The sequence below is a fragment of the Ciconia boyciana genome, chromosome 6 (assembly GCF_034638445.1).
Source record: "Ciconia boyciana chromosome 6, ASM3463844v1, whole genome shotgun sequence".
Taxonomy (NCBI): domain Eukaryota; kingdom Metazoa; phylum Chordata; class Aves; order Ciconiiformes; family Ciconiidae; genus Ciconia; species Ciconia boyciana.
Window position 1 is genome coordinate 15,963,276 of NC_132939.1, and position 19,813 is coordinate 15,983,088.

The 19,813-nt window shown below is 41.1% G+C and overlaps 1 protein-coding gene across 2 annotated transcripts in view; it reads right to left on the reverse strand.

The window, feature by feature from the left end:
* The window catches only part of PLEKHA7 (pleckstrin homology domain containing A7), a 174,320-nt gene extending 161,663 nt beyond the window's left edge, over positions 1-12,657 (reverse strand). Inside the window, exons 1-3 of one of the 2 annotated variants that reach the window (XM_072865751.1) lie at positions 12,474-12,657; positions 12,234-12,310; positions 11,983-12,040 (exon numbers count right to left, since the gene is read on the reverse strand). In XM_072865751.1, coding sequence (XP_072721852.1) covers positions 11,983-12,040; positions 12,234-12,310; positions 12,474-12,556 — 218 coding nt within the window. In that variant the 5' untranslated portion in view covers positions 12,557-12,657. Of the gene's footprint in view, positions 1-11,982; positions 12,041-12,233; positions 12,311-12,473 lie in introns of those variants that run through there. The other variant, XM_072865743.1, reaches the window with a different exon arrangement.
* Positions 12,658-19,813: the final 7,156 nt, after the last annotated feature.

Consider the following 19,813-nt stretch of genomic DNA (forward strand, 5'->3'; position numbering starts at 1 on the left):
ACTACTTATCTACATTTCCAAAATTAGTTCCCATCTTTCCTTCTCTTCTGCTAACCTTGATTATCTTATTCATGCAAATTCAGCTTAAACAGTGTTTTCACAAACTTCCAATGTTTGGGACACATTTTTTTACTATTATTATTAGAACTGAAACCATAACAGCAGATTCTGCCTGCCCAGTATGAGCAGCCAGCTACCCACAGACTAACTGCTGGGCCTGGCACATAGCACACCCTGCCCATTGCCCACCCACTGCTGACTGGTGTGCAGCACTGGTGTGCGGCGAGCACAGTGAGCCCCCTGGGAATCATGGGTTCAGACAATGCCACTGCAGTTCAGCTTTTTTACATATGGCATTTAAAATTCCAGGGGTTTGTGTTTGGTTTTTTCCTAATAGCAGATGAAGTCTAAAGGCTTGCTTTTAAGACCTTGATGCGAGACCATATCAGGAGCTTTTCAAAATGTATGCATACATGATTATTTCAACACAACGACGCCACACGAATCTTTCCTATCATATCGGAAACTCCGCAGCCATCCTGCAGCCATCTGACCCTGCAGCCACCCCAAGGGAAAGTCACAGCTGAGATCCCATCTTCGCATCCAAAGAAGAACAACAAAGCTGGTGAAGGGTCTGGAGCACAAGTCTTATGAGGAGCAGCTGAGGGAACTGGGGTTGTTTAGCCTAGAGAAAAGGAGTCTGAGGGGAGACCTTATTGCTCTCTACAACTACCTGAAAGGAGGTTGTAGAGAGGTGGGGGTCGGTCTCTTCTCCCAGGTAACGAGTGATAGGACGAGAGGAAATGGCCTCAAGTTGCACCAGGGGAGGTTTAGAGTAGATATTAGGAAAAATTTCTTCACCAAAAGGGTTGTCGAGCACTGGAACAGGCTGCCCAGTGAAGTGGTTGAGTCACCATCCCTGGAGGTATTTAAAAGATGTTTGGATGTGGCACTTAGGAACATGGTTTAGTGGTGGACTTGGCAGTGCTACATTTACAGTTGGACTCAATGATCTTAAGGGTTTTTTCTAACCTAAACGATTTTATTATTCCTTACTGTAGTCAGTATACAGGAATTAATGTTTCCTTGCAGTGCAGAAATCCATCAAGCACAAGGGGTATTGAAATGTCATATAAGACTTGAAGATTTTTCTACTGAAATTCTCTGGATCACCTGGCAAAGCCAGTAATATTGTTGCAGCCTTTCAAATTGCTCAGTAAGGGAGAGGGAAACTACAAGAGTTTAAAAATCCATATTATTTGTAAACCTCTAAGCAAGGACTATTCTACATCAATATGACAGTTCCTGCATAGCAAATACTGGGTATTATGTTTGAATGCCTTAATCATGTATTTTCGTATCTTGTCTTTAACCTTGACACTAGATGTTCTGGGTTAGTAATATTTACTTCAGGAATAACTGCAACTTATGTTTCTACCCGAGTTGTTTTTTTAATCCTTCAACTGCAATAAAAATCCATAAGCAAAGCCTGAATTTCAATGCCTAACAATTCACATACTGAAAGCCCAGCAATCAACACCACACATGGAAATATACTGAAAGTCATAAAAGCGAGTGCTGTTTTACTTCTTTGTCAGATGACACAGTCATATACCTCAGTAATTTCAATTTTCCTTCCTCCGTTCTGTTGTTTTAATATTTCCTCGACAATTCAATACTCTCCAAAGGCATGGAAATGCAACTCTCAAGAAAGACTCTCTACCTGGAGATTTAGCTGTCCACCCTCTCAAACAAGTTAGCAGTAAGAGGAGAGAAACCAGCCAGTGACACTGAAGAGTATCTGTTACACTGATATTAACACCTTGATAAAGTAAAGATTTATCACTTCGCATCCAACTGGAAGGACTAAATACACCGTTAAATGAGTATATCAAAGCCCAACTTGATACCTGTAATCTCTTTATTAAAAGAATTTCATTTAATGATTTTGCATGAGACAAGTAAAAATAAGTCATTGATTTATATTTTTTTAAAATATAAATGACGTCAAACTGCAAATCACTGCATAGCTAACTGGAAGAGCAAAAGGAAACAGGTCAGGCTATTTAAAATTGAATACTGGGAGTAATAACATGCACAGTGTTGAAGAAATAAATCTTATCACTATCTGAAATTGGTTTAGGTATTCAAGTATTTCTGTGCTTAAACAGTAAAGCACAAAAGTAGCATTTAAAGAACAGCATCAATCTATGATTTGCAAGGAAGGAAATAAAAACATTTTCTCAAGCCACCTGACAAGATCATTGTCTTAACTGGAAAGCAAGCAACAACTTCACATTAAAAAATCTGGCATGTTCACAAATTACTCTCTCTAAATAAAAAATGAGGGCTGATATCCTGAGATGGTAACAATAAATATCAGGTATCTGACAACTGTCATCTAAGAAAAATGGTTTCCCTCATTTTGCAGCTAACTTTTATTAATTTAATTTTAATTTAGTCCAGGCAATTCAACATGGTTTTGAACCACCACGTCCTCTGTGGAACAACTGTCTACATCTAGGTTTTGTCAGTCTTATCTCACCATGCAAACAGCTAATGTTATAACTCCTGATCTTCAGAAAAATATAAAGAAAATATTACTAATGCTGCTTTACCAACCAGTGAAAATTACATATAGCAAATCACACCCATTAGCACAGATTCTGTCTGCAGATGTGTTTAAACATTCTGCTGAAATAGATCCAATAGATTTATTATTCTAGGTATTAGGATAAGCCCCATTTCTTTCCCTTTGATCCAAGGTAGGCATTGAACTCAAGCACTAAGAGGTTAACCTGCAGAGCATACATTTAAAACACCTAAGAATCAGCTTAAAAAGACACTGATTTAAAAAACAAAAAAAAAGTTACATTTGCCTTTTGCTCTCTGATTTACACTGCTTGATAAACAAACAGTGCCTCTATTTTTTCATTGCTCTCAATTATATTAATACCAATATCCTAAGTTAATCAAAATGAGTCTTTCTTCTGCCTAGAAAAGGGACAGAGAAATAACTGCAAAAAGCAAAGAACTGAGTAAACATGAAACTTAAGTGAAAGTTGCTGCTCAAGCTTTATGCTAGTTTGAAGATGACTGTGAAACTATGACATTTTGAAACAAATATGCAGCTTGCAAAAAAACAGTAACTCTATATTTTTTCAGATGACAAAGTAGCAAATTAACAGCAGTTTTTCTGCTTAGTCATATTTAACAATCACAGTCTATACAGAGCTCCTAGAAAAAAAAAAATCACCTGCATGTTGGAGAATAAACATCTATTTTCAAAATGCTCAGTACTGTGCTCTTAGTTCAGGATATTTGGCCTCTAGGAAATAAATAAAAATACAATAACTCACTTGACAAAGAATTGTAAATAAAATCCAGTATTACTCAAATGCTTCATTTCAGCAGTGTATCCAAATCTCACTTTAAAAGTTTTTGTGGTTCTGGTTGTACTTTTTATTAAACCTAAGATAAAACCTTTAAAGATACAGATAAGCAATAAGGAAAACAAGGGTTTAAACAGAAATCATCAGGCAGAAAAGCACATACCTACTATATATTGGTAACAAACTTCTGTACCTGTCTAGACAAGTCAGTGATACTCTTGCCAAGTACTACTTGGCAGACAATCAAAAAGAAAAGGGTTGGGTGCTTAACCAGATTCTTCTTGGATTTTAACATCTTTAATTACAAATCTGGGTTTAAATTAAAAGTTCTGCTTCTAAGGACAATATCTCAGAGCAGACCTTGTAAAACTCTCTAATAATGCTTCAGGAAAAAAACAATTAAACTACAAATAAAATTAGGTTTTAGCCCCATCCCTTACTGTTATCCAAGCCAAGGTCATAAAAAACACATTTTTAAAGAAGCACATCTAGGAAGCAAAGACAAAACAAATTAGATTTAACAGTAAATTAGAATGTACAGTCATACTGGATAGAATGGGATGCAATATTAAGTAAATGTGACACTACATTATTCAAGTTGGTCTTTGCAGGGATGCAGCACTACAATACTGAAGCAGTACACTTAATCTGTACCAATGAAATGTAAATATTTGAGATGGTGGCAAACTTTGATCAGTAGTGAGTATAACCCATCTGCAGCAAACGGAATGATGGGAAAATGCATGGCATAGAACCCAAGAGAAAAACCTGCAACCCATGTACTTCACAGCATGCACTTCTCTCTTCACCGAAGCACTTGCTAAGATTTAGTATTGCTAGACTCGCCTGGAAAAGGTACTTTTTTTTTTTTGTTTCCTCCATTATGAAATACAAAAACATCTTGCATGATATATTTGCCTACAGATAGGTAATCCTTTTAACTAGGTCCAGTTGCTAGAGAGTTTAATGGCTACTGATAGATTGAAGAAGCAATCTTCTTCAACAAAACGTGTAGTATTAAGATTCTGCTGTCCCAAATATTTGAGATTCTCTCCTTTCGCATACATAATGGGTAACAAATAAAACAAAATTAAAAGTGTTGAATAAATTACTATTTCCTCATTTGATGTGGTAGGCATACTGCACACTTCTAAAAGCAGTCTGAAATGTAACATAAGGTTATGAAAACTATTTTTAAGACTATAGTAATACCTACCCGGTACAACTGTATTTATTTTTCATCTTTACATTTTAGACAGACTTTCAGAAATACTGAAACCCTCACTGTAATATGCAGCTTCCTAAAACATACGCACACGTTCACCTGCACACAGATTCAATGAATGCAGAAGTGGACACTACTTTGGGAAAGAGGCTGAATGAATGAAGTTTTTCTGACAGATTCATGTTAAAGAAGCTAGAATGTGTATGGAACAAAATGTGGATCCTGGCAGCTCCAGAGAACCAGTTCGTACCCTTGTTTCTGAGCTACAACACAAGTAAGTCGTATAACTCCAACCAGAACAAAAGAATGTTCGTCTGTTTTCCAGACAACTTTGATTTTCAGAAGTGTTCAACACCCAAAACAATATCTCAAGTTAATGGGAACTATGCTTTAAGTGTATGTTATCCTTGCTGGCCTCCTCAGGTAGTCAAAATTCAGTTTTCCAACATGTGTGTATTTTGGAAGAAAGGCAAACAAGGATTGACAAACCAAGCTAAGTAGTTTTTGGTGCAGCCTTGCTTTAAAAACAAACAAAAACCAGCACCTCCCCTTATACACTCCTCCCTTCCCCAAGGAATGCACACAATGCTCCTCTTCATTCATATACATTGCTGAATCAAACCGTACATAGCATTTTCCTTACGCACAGTTCCAAGCTTGCGCTTCTAGAGGGCACTCTGCAATTCAGGCAGCATGAACATACCCTTTTCCCACTTTCTGGTAGCTAAACTATAAACTACTACTTTTGCTGTCCGCAATCGTCAGCAATCTCTTCCCGAGCACAAATCCATCAGCATTTACTTCTCTCATTAAAGAGTGATCTCTCATTTTAACTGTCATCAAAAAAAGGCACTTAATTGTTTGCCCAACTTGAATGAAACATAGCTACTGTATCTACCCAGCAGGTCCAATATTCCCCGCTCAGTTCTGTTCACAATCCAGGAGAACAAAATTTATTAAACAGGCTGTCTGATCAAGCCCAGAGCTGGAGAACAAAGAACAAGAGGAGAGATACAGAGAAACTCGTACATGCAACACTATTGTATTGTATATATAACAATATATAAATGGGAAAAAAGAACTATACATAACTGTATATGGTTCTTCTTTTCTATTGCCCAAATGGAATACTTTCTTACAAGAAATTAAGAAATAATAACAAAAGGCACCAACACATATTCACTCCTATCCTGGCAGCTTTTCTCTTGCTGCCTAATTTCCTGCCAGTGAACCAGTAGAGGCCGCTCAAGACCGTCTACCGCTTCTGCAGAACTGCAGGATGGGACAGCTTCCCTACTTTCGTATTTCAACCCAAAAGCCAGTTCTAGTATTTTTCTTTCACTTCTCAGATTCATATCCGTTTTTCCACCCGTACAAATTACCTCAATGAAGTCTAGTCCCCTCAAGGACAACTCCTGATTAAATTCTAAGAACCAGTCATAACCTACAGATTGCTGCATATGGTGCCTCTCAAGATTTATCCAAACTAGAGCTTTACCCATTGCTGTGGAACCAGTCCAGGTTTCTTTCCCTGAAAGTTTCACCATGACATTTCATAGCACACAAAGTCCTTTCATTTTGCCAGAGACTAACCTCAAGTTTGCTAGTGATGGTGTAAATGTCTTTGCTTTTGGTTGATGAAGTTCTCATGTGGTTCCAGCTACATAATTTTTATTCCACTTCAGGAACTCCACACATAAAACTGGTTATACACAGCAATGACAGAGTGAAGTACTTCATAGGCCAGATCCTCACAGGTGGATTTCATATCAGTTTATATACTTACTTATACACTAACTGAGACCTTTTATCTAAGCACGGGTTCAAGAAACGCAAAGGACATAATCTATATCAAAGATCTCATTATGAGGGATATCACTACTCTTTACTCACAGTAGTTAAGTACTCCAGTATCTTTTGCTTCTACAGCAATAACCATCACAGAAAACAGAGCAAGAAAAAAAATAATAATAATTTGTATTTACAGCAGGCCATGAAACACATACAGTAAGTAGTGCTTTAGCCTACCTAAACAGCTAAACAGCACTAAAAAGAAACAGTCTTCAAGATCCTACCAGGAGCGGGGAAGACAGGAATTTCTGCAGGGCAGAAGAAACCTGTTGATTAAATTTATTAATGAGATTACAAAACAGTCTTCTCAGATAATCGAAAGGACTGAACTCAATAATCCAGATGGTCTCTTTCCCTTTGGGCTTCTGTGATTAAATAATCATTAATTGGGCATCGTCTATAGCCCACACCAGGTGAATCTGAGCTCTTGTATGGTTTTCAGTGACATGGTATCTGAACGTACACATTTGGCACAGCAGAATGAAACTTACAAAGGCAGACTTCAATTTGGTGTTCACCAACTTCTGTGTTCTTTGCTCTTTTACTGTTTCCAAATACTTGAGACACATACCATGCGTATTTCCTACATACAGTAAAAGCTAAATAAAAGAACTAAAGAATAACAGTTGCAAACAGTTACAGCCTATTGCTATGAACAATGGCAGTTTCATAAAAAGTTTTGTTTCTTGCACATCCACCGTTATCCAAAGAAGAGGCCAAGCTGGACTAAAAACTGATTTCAGAAATAAATAAATAAAGGGTTAACTTCAGATATTTAAGTGCTGGTTTACACTTTTTTGTTCTTAATTTTAGGCTACAATTTGAATGCAGTATTACCTTTGAGATGTGGAATATTATTGCAGCATTCTAAAACAACCTCTATAGCAGCAGTACACTTTTTTAACATACTTTAATACAAGCCAGTTAGGTGTCTAACACTGGAAGAATGGATCCTTTCACGTAAATACCCATCTCAATCTTTCAAAGCCATAAGAAGGTAACAAAAAAAGCATTCCAGACTTTCAAAGCTTTCCAACTTCCCCAAGTCTTTCAGATGATCAGAAAAAGATCATAAGCAAATGGAAACAAAAGCCTGAACTATGATGCATACATGCACTGTTTTTCCATCAGTCACTATTTTCCCTGCATGTCACATCTCCCTCCCCAAAAAAAGAGTCTGCCAACCACACTTACCACTTCACATCAGCAACCCAACTACCAGAGCAAGCATTGTCAAGTCCTCATTCAATTCCACATAAGCTCAGCAGCAACCACGTTTCTGCAGTGACTCTAACAGAAAGCAGTTGCCCAACAAACACAACGTATTTCAAAAACATTAGCAGAGAAAACGAACAAAAAAAGAGATGGAAAAGAGTAGTGCGAGCTGTCCTCAGCACTCAAAGTCAGAAAACGCAACATCCATGATACTTTTATACAAAGAAACATCCAGTCCTACAATCACACCTAAATCAATACGCCTCTTAAAATAGATGAAAGGTTGCCATACCAAGCAAGTTGAACACTCCATTTTTTTGGTTTAAAAAAAATAAAAGTTAAACTGCTGTTTTTACGCATTTTTGTCACTCAAAGAAAAGAGGAAATAAGTCATATTGATGAAAAAAGTCTAACAGTTCACAAGCAATGGTGACCAAATTGCAACCTGTCATAATTGGTATCTATATTGAGTATAGCTGATTGTGCCATGTCTTTATTTGATTAAGAGTAACAAAGATGCTGAGGCTATGTATGTGGAAAGACATAAAATAGCATAAAAAGTTATCCCATTTTCTCCTTAGGACACGCTATTTAAGTTGTAAATAAGCTGCAAAAGAAACAGCAAGATTTTATCAAAACTACCTAATAGAGATCCAGAAAAATCAGTTTATACATCATTTATTTAATGTTTTATTTAGTGATTTTAGGATAAAAGGCAGGACTGTGCTAATACAGTTTGCCACTATAAAGAAAACCTGAAGAATGATCAGAACAGAGAAAATCATTCAGGAAGATGTGGATATGCACAAATGGGAAGAACTAGAATGTAGCTTCATACATGGCTTCCTAATATAAATTATAGCCTTAAAAGTTAAAACAGTAAAGGAAAAGAAAAATCTGGATGTATCAGTCAATTTGCAGCATTCACATGTGCTGTCAGTGTGGGCGTCTTCCCCAAATAGGCAAACAAGCTAAAATGCAGAAAACTGAGAAATTTTTACAGCCAAGAAAGCACTTTTGTTGTTTGAGAATCTCACAAAAGCTCATTCCAGCGTACGATTCTGTTCACTCACATGCAACAAAGATGACTTCATATTGCAAGAGGTGCAGAGAAGAACTACAGGATAGTCAGACAGAGAGCCCTTTTTGAAGGACTGGACAAAGAACACAGCTTATTTAGTTGAGCAAAACAAGACTAAGAGGGGGTGTGATTTCATACAAACATCTCGAGTAAATAACCAAAGGGAAAACAGTCCCCCTTAAACTACAGGACAGCTGCTTAACTACAGGACAGCACTGACACACACACACACACAAAAACAAAACCCAAACACGTTATAAACCAGAGCACGTTAATTTGGAAAGCTTCTATCCATCAGAAGGGGAGTTCTAGAAATTTTCAAACTCCCAGTATGTGGAAAGAGGAAAAAAAGCTTACCTGGTTTTGATATTAAGCTTGACCAGCTTATAAACCTTTGTTTTACTAGATGATGTTTCAAGGTTGTCCATAGTATTGAAGGAAGTAATAAAGACAAGGAAGTAAATGGACATAGGATTAATTTAAAAATATTTTTTAAGTCAAAGATGGCTCACATTAAATGTTTTATCTAACATTTTGATTACTGCTGTACCAGAAATCAGTTATGTAAGTGGAGTTAGGCTATATATATTTAAATAAAATGTCTGATACTGTGTTCCACATGAAATTATTTAAAATAGAAATAATACTTAGTAATACTTTAATTTCATTAAAGAAATAATATTTATTTAAATGAAATATTTCTAGAAATAGTCTAAATATTCTAAATATTATAAAAATTTCTAAATATTTTAGAAATATTCTAAAAATATTTATTGCTATTTAAATAATATTTAAAATAGAAATAAGACTTACAAGAGACATAAAGAAATTGACCAAAGAGAAAAAACTACAATAGGTTATATTAATAGTGGAAATTATCACTAGAGAGAGGGGTTACTCATAGCATTCCTCCTGACATCCTTCAACAAATCAGTAGCCAAGGAGTGAGAACATGCTCATGAAATTTCTGTGGATGACACCAGACTGGAAATTATCATCAGTACAAAGAGGACTGGGTAGTTATACAGAAGAGCTCATGGTTTTTGTGAGCTAGAATGCCAGAAAATGGAATTTTATAGTACAACATGTGAAATCATGCGTTTAGGGTAACCTTTTCTGTAAGCTGAGAGAACTCATCATGTGGAAGCAACATAGGAGCAATGAACAGAGCAGTGAGGTTCGGAAATCCTCATCTAAGGATGCTGATGTTTACACGAGCACAAGGGGAGTTCAATACATTCATGGGAGAAAACCTGAGAAATTCTACTTGGCTCAGGAAGCCTCTGAGCTGACAATAGGCTAGAGCAGTGCTGGGGGAATTATCACTGCTGAAGAGGATACTATATCAGGTGAATCTTTGGTGTGAAGCAGTATAGCTGAACATATTTATGCCAAAAAATTGCTGTTGCTCCTTGCAAAACTTTGCTTGGCTAAAGATGGTCGAGTTTATCCAGTTGCTCTGTAAAATACACACTCCATTCCGTATTTCATTTCCTGCAGCAACTCCAGTTCAAGCTAAATAATGCTATTAGCACAAGTTATGACAATGTACTGCACACAACTATAATTTAACAGATCAGAAATTAAAAGTTTTGTAATTGCCTGACAAACAAGACACAAGAACGGTCTTCCAAATAGAGCACCTAAGAAAAGGAATCTAAGCTGTTCTAAAATTGCACCAGTAAGCTTCTGGAAAGCACAGAAAAACAAAGAGAAGTATTCCTACAAAGAGGAAATAATTTTGTGTTGATGTATCTGTGTAAATGACCTGTTTACACTACATTTACATACATACGTACGTACATTTACATACATACAGTTATCATATTTTAGAGTTCCAACAGCCAGCAACGTAACCAGAACTTTTATTCTTTTTTTTCAATGCATTGGCCACAGTTAAAGGGTGGCTGCTATAAGCGGTATTTAACCGCCCTCCAATGCCTTGTTGCTACCTCCTGTTCACTAGTTGAAGGCTAAACTAACTGCCCAGTCCAGCACTCTAATTAATTCTCTGGCTCAGGCAAACAGGGACTGATGGGTTTTTTCCTCCTTTGTAGGGAAAAAAGGACATTTTAGGATCATCTGGAATTTTATTTAACAAACATCCTACTGTGTGAGGTATTTATGATGCCTTCGGTCAATCTCTCCTTCACGTAGCCCACTATCATTTTGAAGTTTGACCTTTACTAAAAACCTCAAGTTTGTCAACGGTTTTGGGGTATGCTCTGCAGGCATTTCAAAACTAGACACCTGTCACACAGTTGCCAGCAGTTATAGGGGAACGGTACTTAATGATCTGGGTTAACCTTTCCAGTCCTGCACTGAAGCAACAAGTGTTTTCCAATTCTTTTCTGTTAGTTTCATTGAATTTGTCATGCATTCCGATTTCCAAAGGAAAATGCAAAGACATCATAAGTGACACACAACTCTATATGCAGGGCGTACCAGAATTTTACTGATTTGATTAAACCTCTACTTTTACATCAGTGTTTACATTTGTAAAAGCCTTATATACGTAATGTGTGAAAGAAGCTCTCTTACTTATCGTATTTTACTGGAACACGTTTGCATCTCATAGAATAAAAGAGCCTTAACAGGCAGCACATCTCAAGTTTTTAACTGTTCTCTGAGTAAGATACACTATATAAGAGATATGACAGCCACCACCAGCCCAGGCAAGGCAAGTTACCCGTTCTTCCCGTCTCTGGGAAGAAACACTGAAAGCCTTTCGCTTACAGAACTTCCCAGTGCTGCACCCACAGCCACGAGCCATTTAAAATAAAAAAACAACCATCCACCTTCAACCATGACCAGCAATGCAACGCTCCACCTGCCACAAACCGCACTTTAAATACCAGGAAGGGGGGGGAACAAACAACAAAAACTGAAGAGCCGCCTCCGGGGAAACCTGTTGCTAGCCTCCGAGAGAGCGCGGCAGGCGGGGGATCCCCACATCCCGCCGCGCCCGGCATTCAACTTTCCCCCTCCGCCGCCGAAACCGCACACCTCGTTGCCACTTTCCCTCGCGTTGATCATTAATTAAATCGGCGGACGTGCCCGGCTGGTGGGGCGGTGGGGGCAGAGGAGTTGGAAGCGGGCCGGCGCCCCCCCGCCCCCATCTCCCGCCTGAGACGTCCCCGCGGGCGGGCCGGGGCCGCGCCGCCAACGCCCCCCGCCAACAGCGGCCCGAGGCCGGCGCGGGGCAGGGGAGTACTCACTCGATGAAGTAGCTGGCGCCCTCCTCCGAGAACCCCTCCTCCCATCCGCGGGGCAGGTCTGCAAGGGAGGGGGAGAGAGAGAGAAAGAAAGAAAGAAAGCGAGGAAGGAGGGGTGAGAACTTCGCCCGCGCCCCCGAGGTGCCTCACTGGCCGCGGGGGGAGGTGGGGGGGGGAGCGGAGCAGGGGCCGTTAACGGTGCACGGCGCGAGGGCAGGGCGGGGGCAGGCTTCCCGCCGCCCCCGGGCACCCACCTGAGCGGATCATGTGGCCGGAGTTGACGGGCTCCCCGGTGCGAGGATGCAGCCAAGTGGTGGTGCGGGTCAGATCGCTGGGAGAGAAAAGCGGAAAACATGCACCTGTTAGTGACTGCGTGCGGCCGCCCGGCCGGGCGGGAGGGGGGAAGGCAAGCAGGCAGGCAGCGGCGGGAGCGGGGCCACCCTCCACCCCCGCACCCCTTCCCCCGGCGCCCCCGCCCGCAGGCGCCCCCTTACTCGATGAAAAAGACTCGCCCGTCCTTGCAGACGCCGTAGGACCAGTGCTCAGGTAGACTGTCCCGCCCCACCGCCGCCGCCATGTTCGCCGTGCGCGCAGCCAGCCAGCCAGCCGGCCGGGGAGGGGGTGCTGGCGGGCGGGCGGCCGGCGCTCGGCGCCCAGCGCCCGGCTCTGCTCGGCAGCGCCACCGCGGCCGCCGGAGGCGCGGCGCCCTGGCGCGGGGCGATACCTCCCGCCCCTGAAGAGGCAGGCGCCTGCCCCGGGGAAGCGGCGGAGAGCCCGCAGGGGAAGGGGGCGCGGGAGCCTGAGGTGGCGCCGGCCGGCTTTGTCCGCCACTGACCCGCGCCCGCCCCCCCAGGTCCTGTGTGGGCTGGCGGATTCGGCCCCTCACGCCCCGGCGGAGCCGCCCGCCCTGGGGAGGCGCAGCGGCCCCCCGCGGTCAACGCCGAGGCGCAGGACACCGAGAGGGACGCAGGGACGCCGCCTCGGAAGCAAGCAGCGTACCGCCCGGGCAAGAGCGGCTCCAGGGTCTGACAGGGAGGGTGCACATCCTTAGAGACGGTCTTCGCTCAGTGAATCTCCTGCTGCAGTCTCGGAGTTCTAGCTACCGCCCAGAACCTGTCAAAAGGGAGGATAAGTACAGGTGTGATAGCACTTGATTGTCCTGGGATACACTCTCACCAATGGTGGAAGGTGAGGAGAGAAAGGCCGTAGGGACTTTGAACCTCGGGTACAGGGGACAATCGCTGCAAGGTTAAAGTATAGCAGAGAGTCAGTAACAGTCCTTTGACAAAGTAGAGCTGTCACCAGTATTGCAAGGGACCTGTGCCAATCTCTATATTCATCAATGACCTAGAAAAGGAGGGAGTGGTAACATCAGAGCCTGCTAGGTGAATTTAAGTTACACGTTACTCACTCCCAGCTCAGACCTGTGACATTAAGATCTCTACTGGTGCTGGTGCATGGGGAAGCTATAGCTAAGGACAGAGTTAAGTGCTCCAAGCAAAGCTGCAGTCGTGTGAGAATATGGTTTAGGGACAGAGTGGATGGGACAGGCAAGGGGGTCCTGTGGCTGGGCTGCCACACAGTAGAGCCCTTACGCTTCTTCCTCTGGTCCTCTATGCTAGCCAGCAGAGCAGTGGTGGGTCCCAGGTGAGGAGACCCAGCCTGTGCCTTGGCGGTAGCAGTAATTGCAGCAGAAGAGGGGGACTGAGAAAGCCAAGGGGGGTCAGGGTGGTGAAATCTGCGCCTGCTTCTCACAATGAGAGCAGCAGCAGTAGAGCCAAGCATGGCTCTGTGGGGTTTTTGCTGTTCTGATAAAGGGAAGAGAGAAGGATCAAAAAGCCAGGAAATGGGATGTTTGCTAGCTCAGGATAGGAGACTGTTAAATAGGGGAAAGACAGGCTGCAAAGAGGGGTGGGAAAGGGTAGATGGGCTTGGCTGGGGGCAGGTGGGCAAAGAAAAACAGAGGAGAACAACTGAGGGCATGGCTGTGGGGGAGAGGGAGAACCCCTGCAGTAGAGAGGGTGTAAGAGGGGAGAGTGCTGCAGTATGGGGAAAATAATACATGTATGCTTTTTCTTCTTCTAAATAACCAAAAGACATCATCAGAAGAAAGCAGGAGGCAAGAAAAGCAGCAGCAACGGGAAGAGAGAGGGCTTTGCTCTGTTTCACAGGAGTTCCAGACAACATGCAGGTATGTTTTCTGAAAGGATGGCATTGTCTGGGGCTCCCTCTTTGGCCACCGTTGGAGAAGATGATGCTATACTAGACCAAGAATGGTCATTACTGCGGGACACATTACAGGCTAAATGTTGGAAAGTGGTTTGATTTCAGTTGCATGTGAGAAAACATTGTCTTGAAATCAAGAGTTTGGTGGGGGTTTTGTGAAAGTCTAGCAGAGTCTTACACCTGCAGAACTATTGCTAACTTCTGTAGACTAATTTGCCTGACATTACACCATCAAAAATTCTTCCTCAATATTGTCATCTTCCAATAATTCACAAAATTTTAGTTTATTAAAATTATAAAATTTATAATTTTAGTTAACTAAAAAGCAGGAGAGAGTGTCTTCTAGCCCTTTATCCTAAGTCAGAATTTTGATTAAAACTTCTAAAACTAAAACTTCTGTGCTGCTTTTCTTTGAAACCCTAACAATTTTGAGTCATCCTGATAATGTTGTGATTAGATGTGAGGTATCACGGTGTTGTCTCACAAATGGAGTTCGTTACCTGGTGCACAACACCCAATACGCACACAGAGCTGAGATATCAGTTTATTTCAAGTTTTGCACAAGACCAGATGCTAGGTGGTAGCGCCACAAAGGTAGCTCCCTGCTCGTCCATACAGGTACAATATTTATACAGTCTAGTTATACATATGCATAAGTAATTACATAAAGCAGTTTTCTATTTGTCTACATTTTCTCGTCTTATTCTTAAAGCTACAGTATTACTTTAATATTCTACGCATGCCCAAAGGTGAGGGGTCTCCATTTGAGCCAGGGTCTCCAGCTCAAGGGATGTGACTTTTAGTATTATAATGAGGAGAGTTCGCACAAGGGTGCTTCTTATCACACTTCTACTAGTAGCTTCAGATTGTTCCCAAAACATCTTAATTAGCTTACATATTTCTCCAGGATGTGTTTCACTTCCCAAGGACAATAATTTTGATTAGACGTTCCACATTCCGGTCTGAATCCCCCTTATCAACTTTATGTAAGTCCTGGCCTTCTACCAGCACCTGATTGACTACAACAGAACCTGCAGTAAGGTCAGTTCTTATGCACTTACAAAATAAATCAAATACAAGTTGCTTAGTGTCATTGCATGTTTATATCTGTGCAGAAGAGGTAAGACACTCTTGCTCTGGAGAGATTAATTTACCTTGATGCTATGAAGCAAGTCTTTCATACTCTCTCAGCTGCATGAACTCATTGAAGTTAGCTTGTAACTTCACCACGCTTTGGCCACTAGACCACCGTGACAAGATAGGCTTCTTCACTTATAGTGAATAGCCACTTAATTGAATAAACATTATTGTGTTGTGGATTTCAGGTCCTAAAAGCATCTGTATTGGGTCAAACTAAATATCTGTTTAGCCTAGTATTCTGTCTCAGATCTCAAAAAGAGCAGGTGCCAGGAAAGAGTGCAAGAGCCAGACAATCATATGCAACTCCCCGGCTTCTTCCCTTCTTCCGTTAACTCTAGTATCTACATTTAGGGCTTGCCTTCAGAAGCTGTGAGCTCAGAAGGCTCTTGAGCAAGGTGTTGACTCCATATGTAACTCCTAATGGATCTCTTCTGTGAACCTGCCCAGACTAGAGCCCACATAACTTCTATCATCCAAAACAGCCAGTAGCAAAGTGTTCCTAATGATCATCTTACATGAACTGTGTATGAAGAATCACCTCCTTTTTTTTGTTTTGAACCCAGCTCCTATTTCATTGATTCTCCTCAGTTCTTGCAATGAAAGAGACAGTGGTCATCTAGTGCAACCTCCTGCAGGGTCAGCATTGAATTTAGACCAGGTGGCTCAGGCCTTTGTTCAGGTAAGGATCTGAAAACCTCTAAGGACAGAAATTCCACAGCCTCTCTTAACAACTCATTCTCATGTTCTTGTGGTAAAAATACTTTCATTACATCAAGTTAGAAGCTTCCTGTTTCAATTTATCACTCTTGTCATATGACCAAATCTTGAGTTGATGCATCATGGTGCCTCCAGCATTAGCACATTATCACATACACCTGTTAATTTCAGATAAATGCATTATTGAAAAAGCATGTTTTATTACAGTAACTCACAGAGCTCTAATCTAAAATTAAGATCAAGAGGAAAACTTACTCTAAATTCATAAAAGTTCACAATCTGACTTGTGTTGGGCTCATCAGGAGGTAGGTTTGTGATTTAGAGCCCTGGAGGAAGAATGCCTCCAGGCATCATTCATTAATAAGGTTACCAGATTCTTCTGATTCCCCACCCCCACCCCCCCTGTGCATACAGCTGGTACTCCCACCACCCCCCACCCCACCCCCGTGCATACAGCTGGTGCTCAAGCTCTGGTTCCAGTCTTCCCTGAATCATCTCGGCCACTTTTATTTTCTATTACATATCATTCATTGCTCTCTAGAGGCACTATCTGGAAGAAGCTATATGGGATTAAATTAGGATTTTCAGGCCACAATATCAGGTACTCAGCTAAAGGAAGTGAAATATGCTATTCAACAAGACTTAGGGTCTAATAAAAGCTAGGAGATTCGAGGATCCCTTTGTTGATAACTGGGTAATTCAAGGAGACATGCTGAGGTCCCCAAATGCTCCAAGTTTGAACCCACATTTGGCAGCTTTATATGAATGCATTACTAGTGTTACTTGCTCTGTCTGCATCCCCTGGGAGCACTTTTTTGTATTACTTCGTTAAGTTTCTTCTGCCTGCGATATATTTTAAAGTATACCAAAATCTGTATCTACACTTTGCTATTTCCAGAATAAAATCAAACCACTGAATATGAATATCCTTTCTACCTCATCCCTTTCCTTTCTTTTCAGCCCGTGCCCTTACAGAATCACAGAATCGTATAGGTTGGAAAAGACCTTTAAGATCATCGAGTCCAACCGTAAACCTAACACTACTAAGACCACCACTATACCATGTCCCTAAGCACCTCATCCAAACGTCTTTTAAATACCTCCAGGGATGGCGACTCAACCACTTCCCTGGGCAGCCTGTTCCAATGCTTGATAACCCTTTCAGTGAAGTAAAATTTCCTAATTTCCAGTCTAAACCTCCCCTGGCGCAACTTGAGGCCATTTCTGCTCGTCCTATCACTCGTTACCTGGGAGAAGAGACCGACCCCCACCTCTCTACAACCTCCTTTCAGGTAGTTGTAGAGAGCAATAAGGTCTCCCCTCAGCCTCCTTTTCTCCAGACTAAACAACCCCAGTTCCCTCAGCTGCTCCTCATAAGACTTGTGCTCCAGACCCTTCACCAGCTTCGTTGCTCTTCTTTGGATGCAAAGATGGGATCTCAGCTGTGACTTTCCCTTGGGGTGGCTGCAGGGTCAGATAGCTGCGGAGTTTCCAATATGATAGGAAAGATTCGTGTGATGGTGTTGTGTTGAAATAATCATGTATGCATACATTTTGAAAAGTTCCTGATATGGTCTCGCATCAAGGTCTTAAAAGCAAGCCTTTAGACTTCATCTGCTATTAGGAAAAAACCAAACACAACCAGCATTTTGCATTTTGTGCACAGGGCAATTTATGCTGTGGGGAAGGTGATGGCAAATTTTAGACAAAGTAAGATTTTTACAGCCTGTTTCCCTTGCAATAGATTGAGACATTTCCCTAAATTTCCATGGGACTAGTGTCAGGCAATAGAATTCTACGAGTACCAGAAGATAAATATAGTTCATAAAGTAAGAAGGATTAAATAACGGTAAATCTATTGTTGAGGGAATTCCAAATACGGAAAAAGGAATTATTAATTTTCCTGGCCACTGGAAAGAATATAAACAAGCTCAAATTGTATCCACAGTTCCTTTGAGGAAGATATGGAGCATGGCAGACATTGTACAAGAATCGTTTTCAGGCTCACTGTATCACTATGCAGTATGATCTGACTGATGACTGCACACGTGGATCAGCCGAGACTGTAACACTGCTGAGCAAGACAGATGGGAAAATGACATTGAGAAGGCAACACTCATGCTGCATAACAAATCCAAACTTCTCCTTCCAAAACATGCTGAACTCTCCTAGGAGTAAGAAAAATGGTAATTATCTTTAGTTAAAAGGTTTTCTTTTCAAACCACTGTCAGTATTTAAAAATGTGTTCATGCTGAAAGTACCTTTTGTGGAATCCAGAAGATATCTTCAAAACAATTCTATTTTTCTTACAAATCTCCTTCATTTTTAAAGACATCCTACTGATTTAGATGCTAATATCTGAATATATCCAATTACCTCTCTCACCTGAATATCCTATTGCCCAAAAGATTTATATTTCAGGGATCAAATTAAGCTTGTCCCCTGAAATGCACAAAAATGCATGCAAAAGCAAAAATGAATGAATAAATTTCCTAATGACTATGTCAATTTACAATTTTCTGTCACACAAGCTTTTATGATTACTATATTTAACACAGTCCTATCGCTTCTTCTCTTCATTTTCTCTCTTTTGCATTTCACAAAGTCCCAATAATTTATGTACCTAACACCTAGAATCCTTGTACTAAGATATATTTGCTAATCAATAATTAAACTAAATAATAAATAGTAATAATTTTGTAAGGACACATCTTATCATTCTAAACAGAAGTGGCAATAGTTAAATGGCTGCACAGTGTTCAAGTTATTTGTATACGGAGTATACAAATACAAAAGAACAATTACGTGCCAAAGTTACTTACAGGATCATTTCCAGAGATTTAACTAAGATTTTTATTATGAACAGTTAAGGGTCTTTTTCTTTCTTTTTTGACAAAGGACAGTGTAGGCCTGGCTGCACTGAGAAACCCTCAGTTCTTCAACATTTATGTACCTGTGGCTATCAACATTTGGTTTGTTTTAAAGCAGACGCTTGAAGTCAGTTCCATGTTTATGAACACAAATAGGCTCACTGTCATCCCATAGCCATGGGCACCTGGGTGGGAAGAGGAGATCCTTTTGTAAGAAACGGGACAAATGGAAAGATGGACATCGCTGACCTTTAAGACTAAAAGCTTTAAAGTTTTAAATGAAACTGTTGAATTCTCTGAGGTTTCCTCATGGATTATGCACTTTACTCCTTTCTCCAAGATGAGATACCTCGCTTCTGTATTCCCATGAAAGCTTTTTTCCCCAGCTTTGAGTCCACTGTCCTGTGTAATAGCCCATGACTGGTATTACCCTTTTCCAGCACCTCTGGCAACTGCCATTACCATATTTGCCTTTTTTTTGCAACTACATACTGCACTCGGGGCAAGCAGAATGTCACATATTCCCAGTAATCTTCACTAAGACATTTTTTCCAAAGAAATTAAAGACCCCTGAATTCACTATCCAGGCTCCTCCTGAAGTTTGTCTCTCATTTGCTTTGCAAGACCCAAAACTTCACGCTGGAGTCCCCTTAATAACAATCCCCACACAAAATGCCAGACAAGATTCAGTTTTAGCATCTTCTGCCCTGTCTTTCCAAATATGTTATTTTCTCAGCAGGGTTATAACTCACTGAGGTCTCAGCTCTCTTCCTAAATAAGCTTTTGCCAGGCAGAGCAATCTCTTCCCACTGTGGTCTCCCAGTTCCTCTTTCAAAGACTCCTTTGCAGGAGAATGTAAGATTTTGGTTATCTGCTTGTCT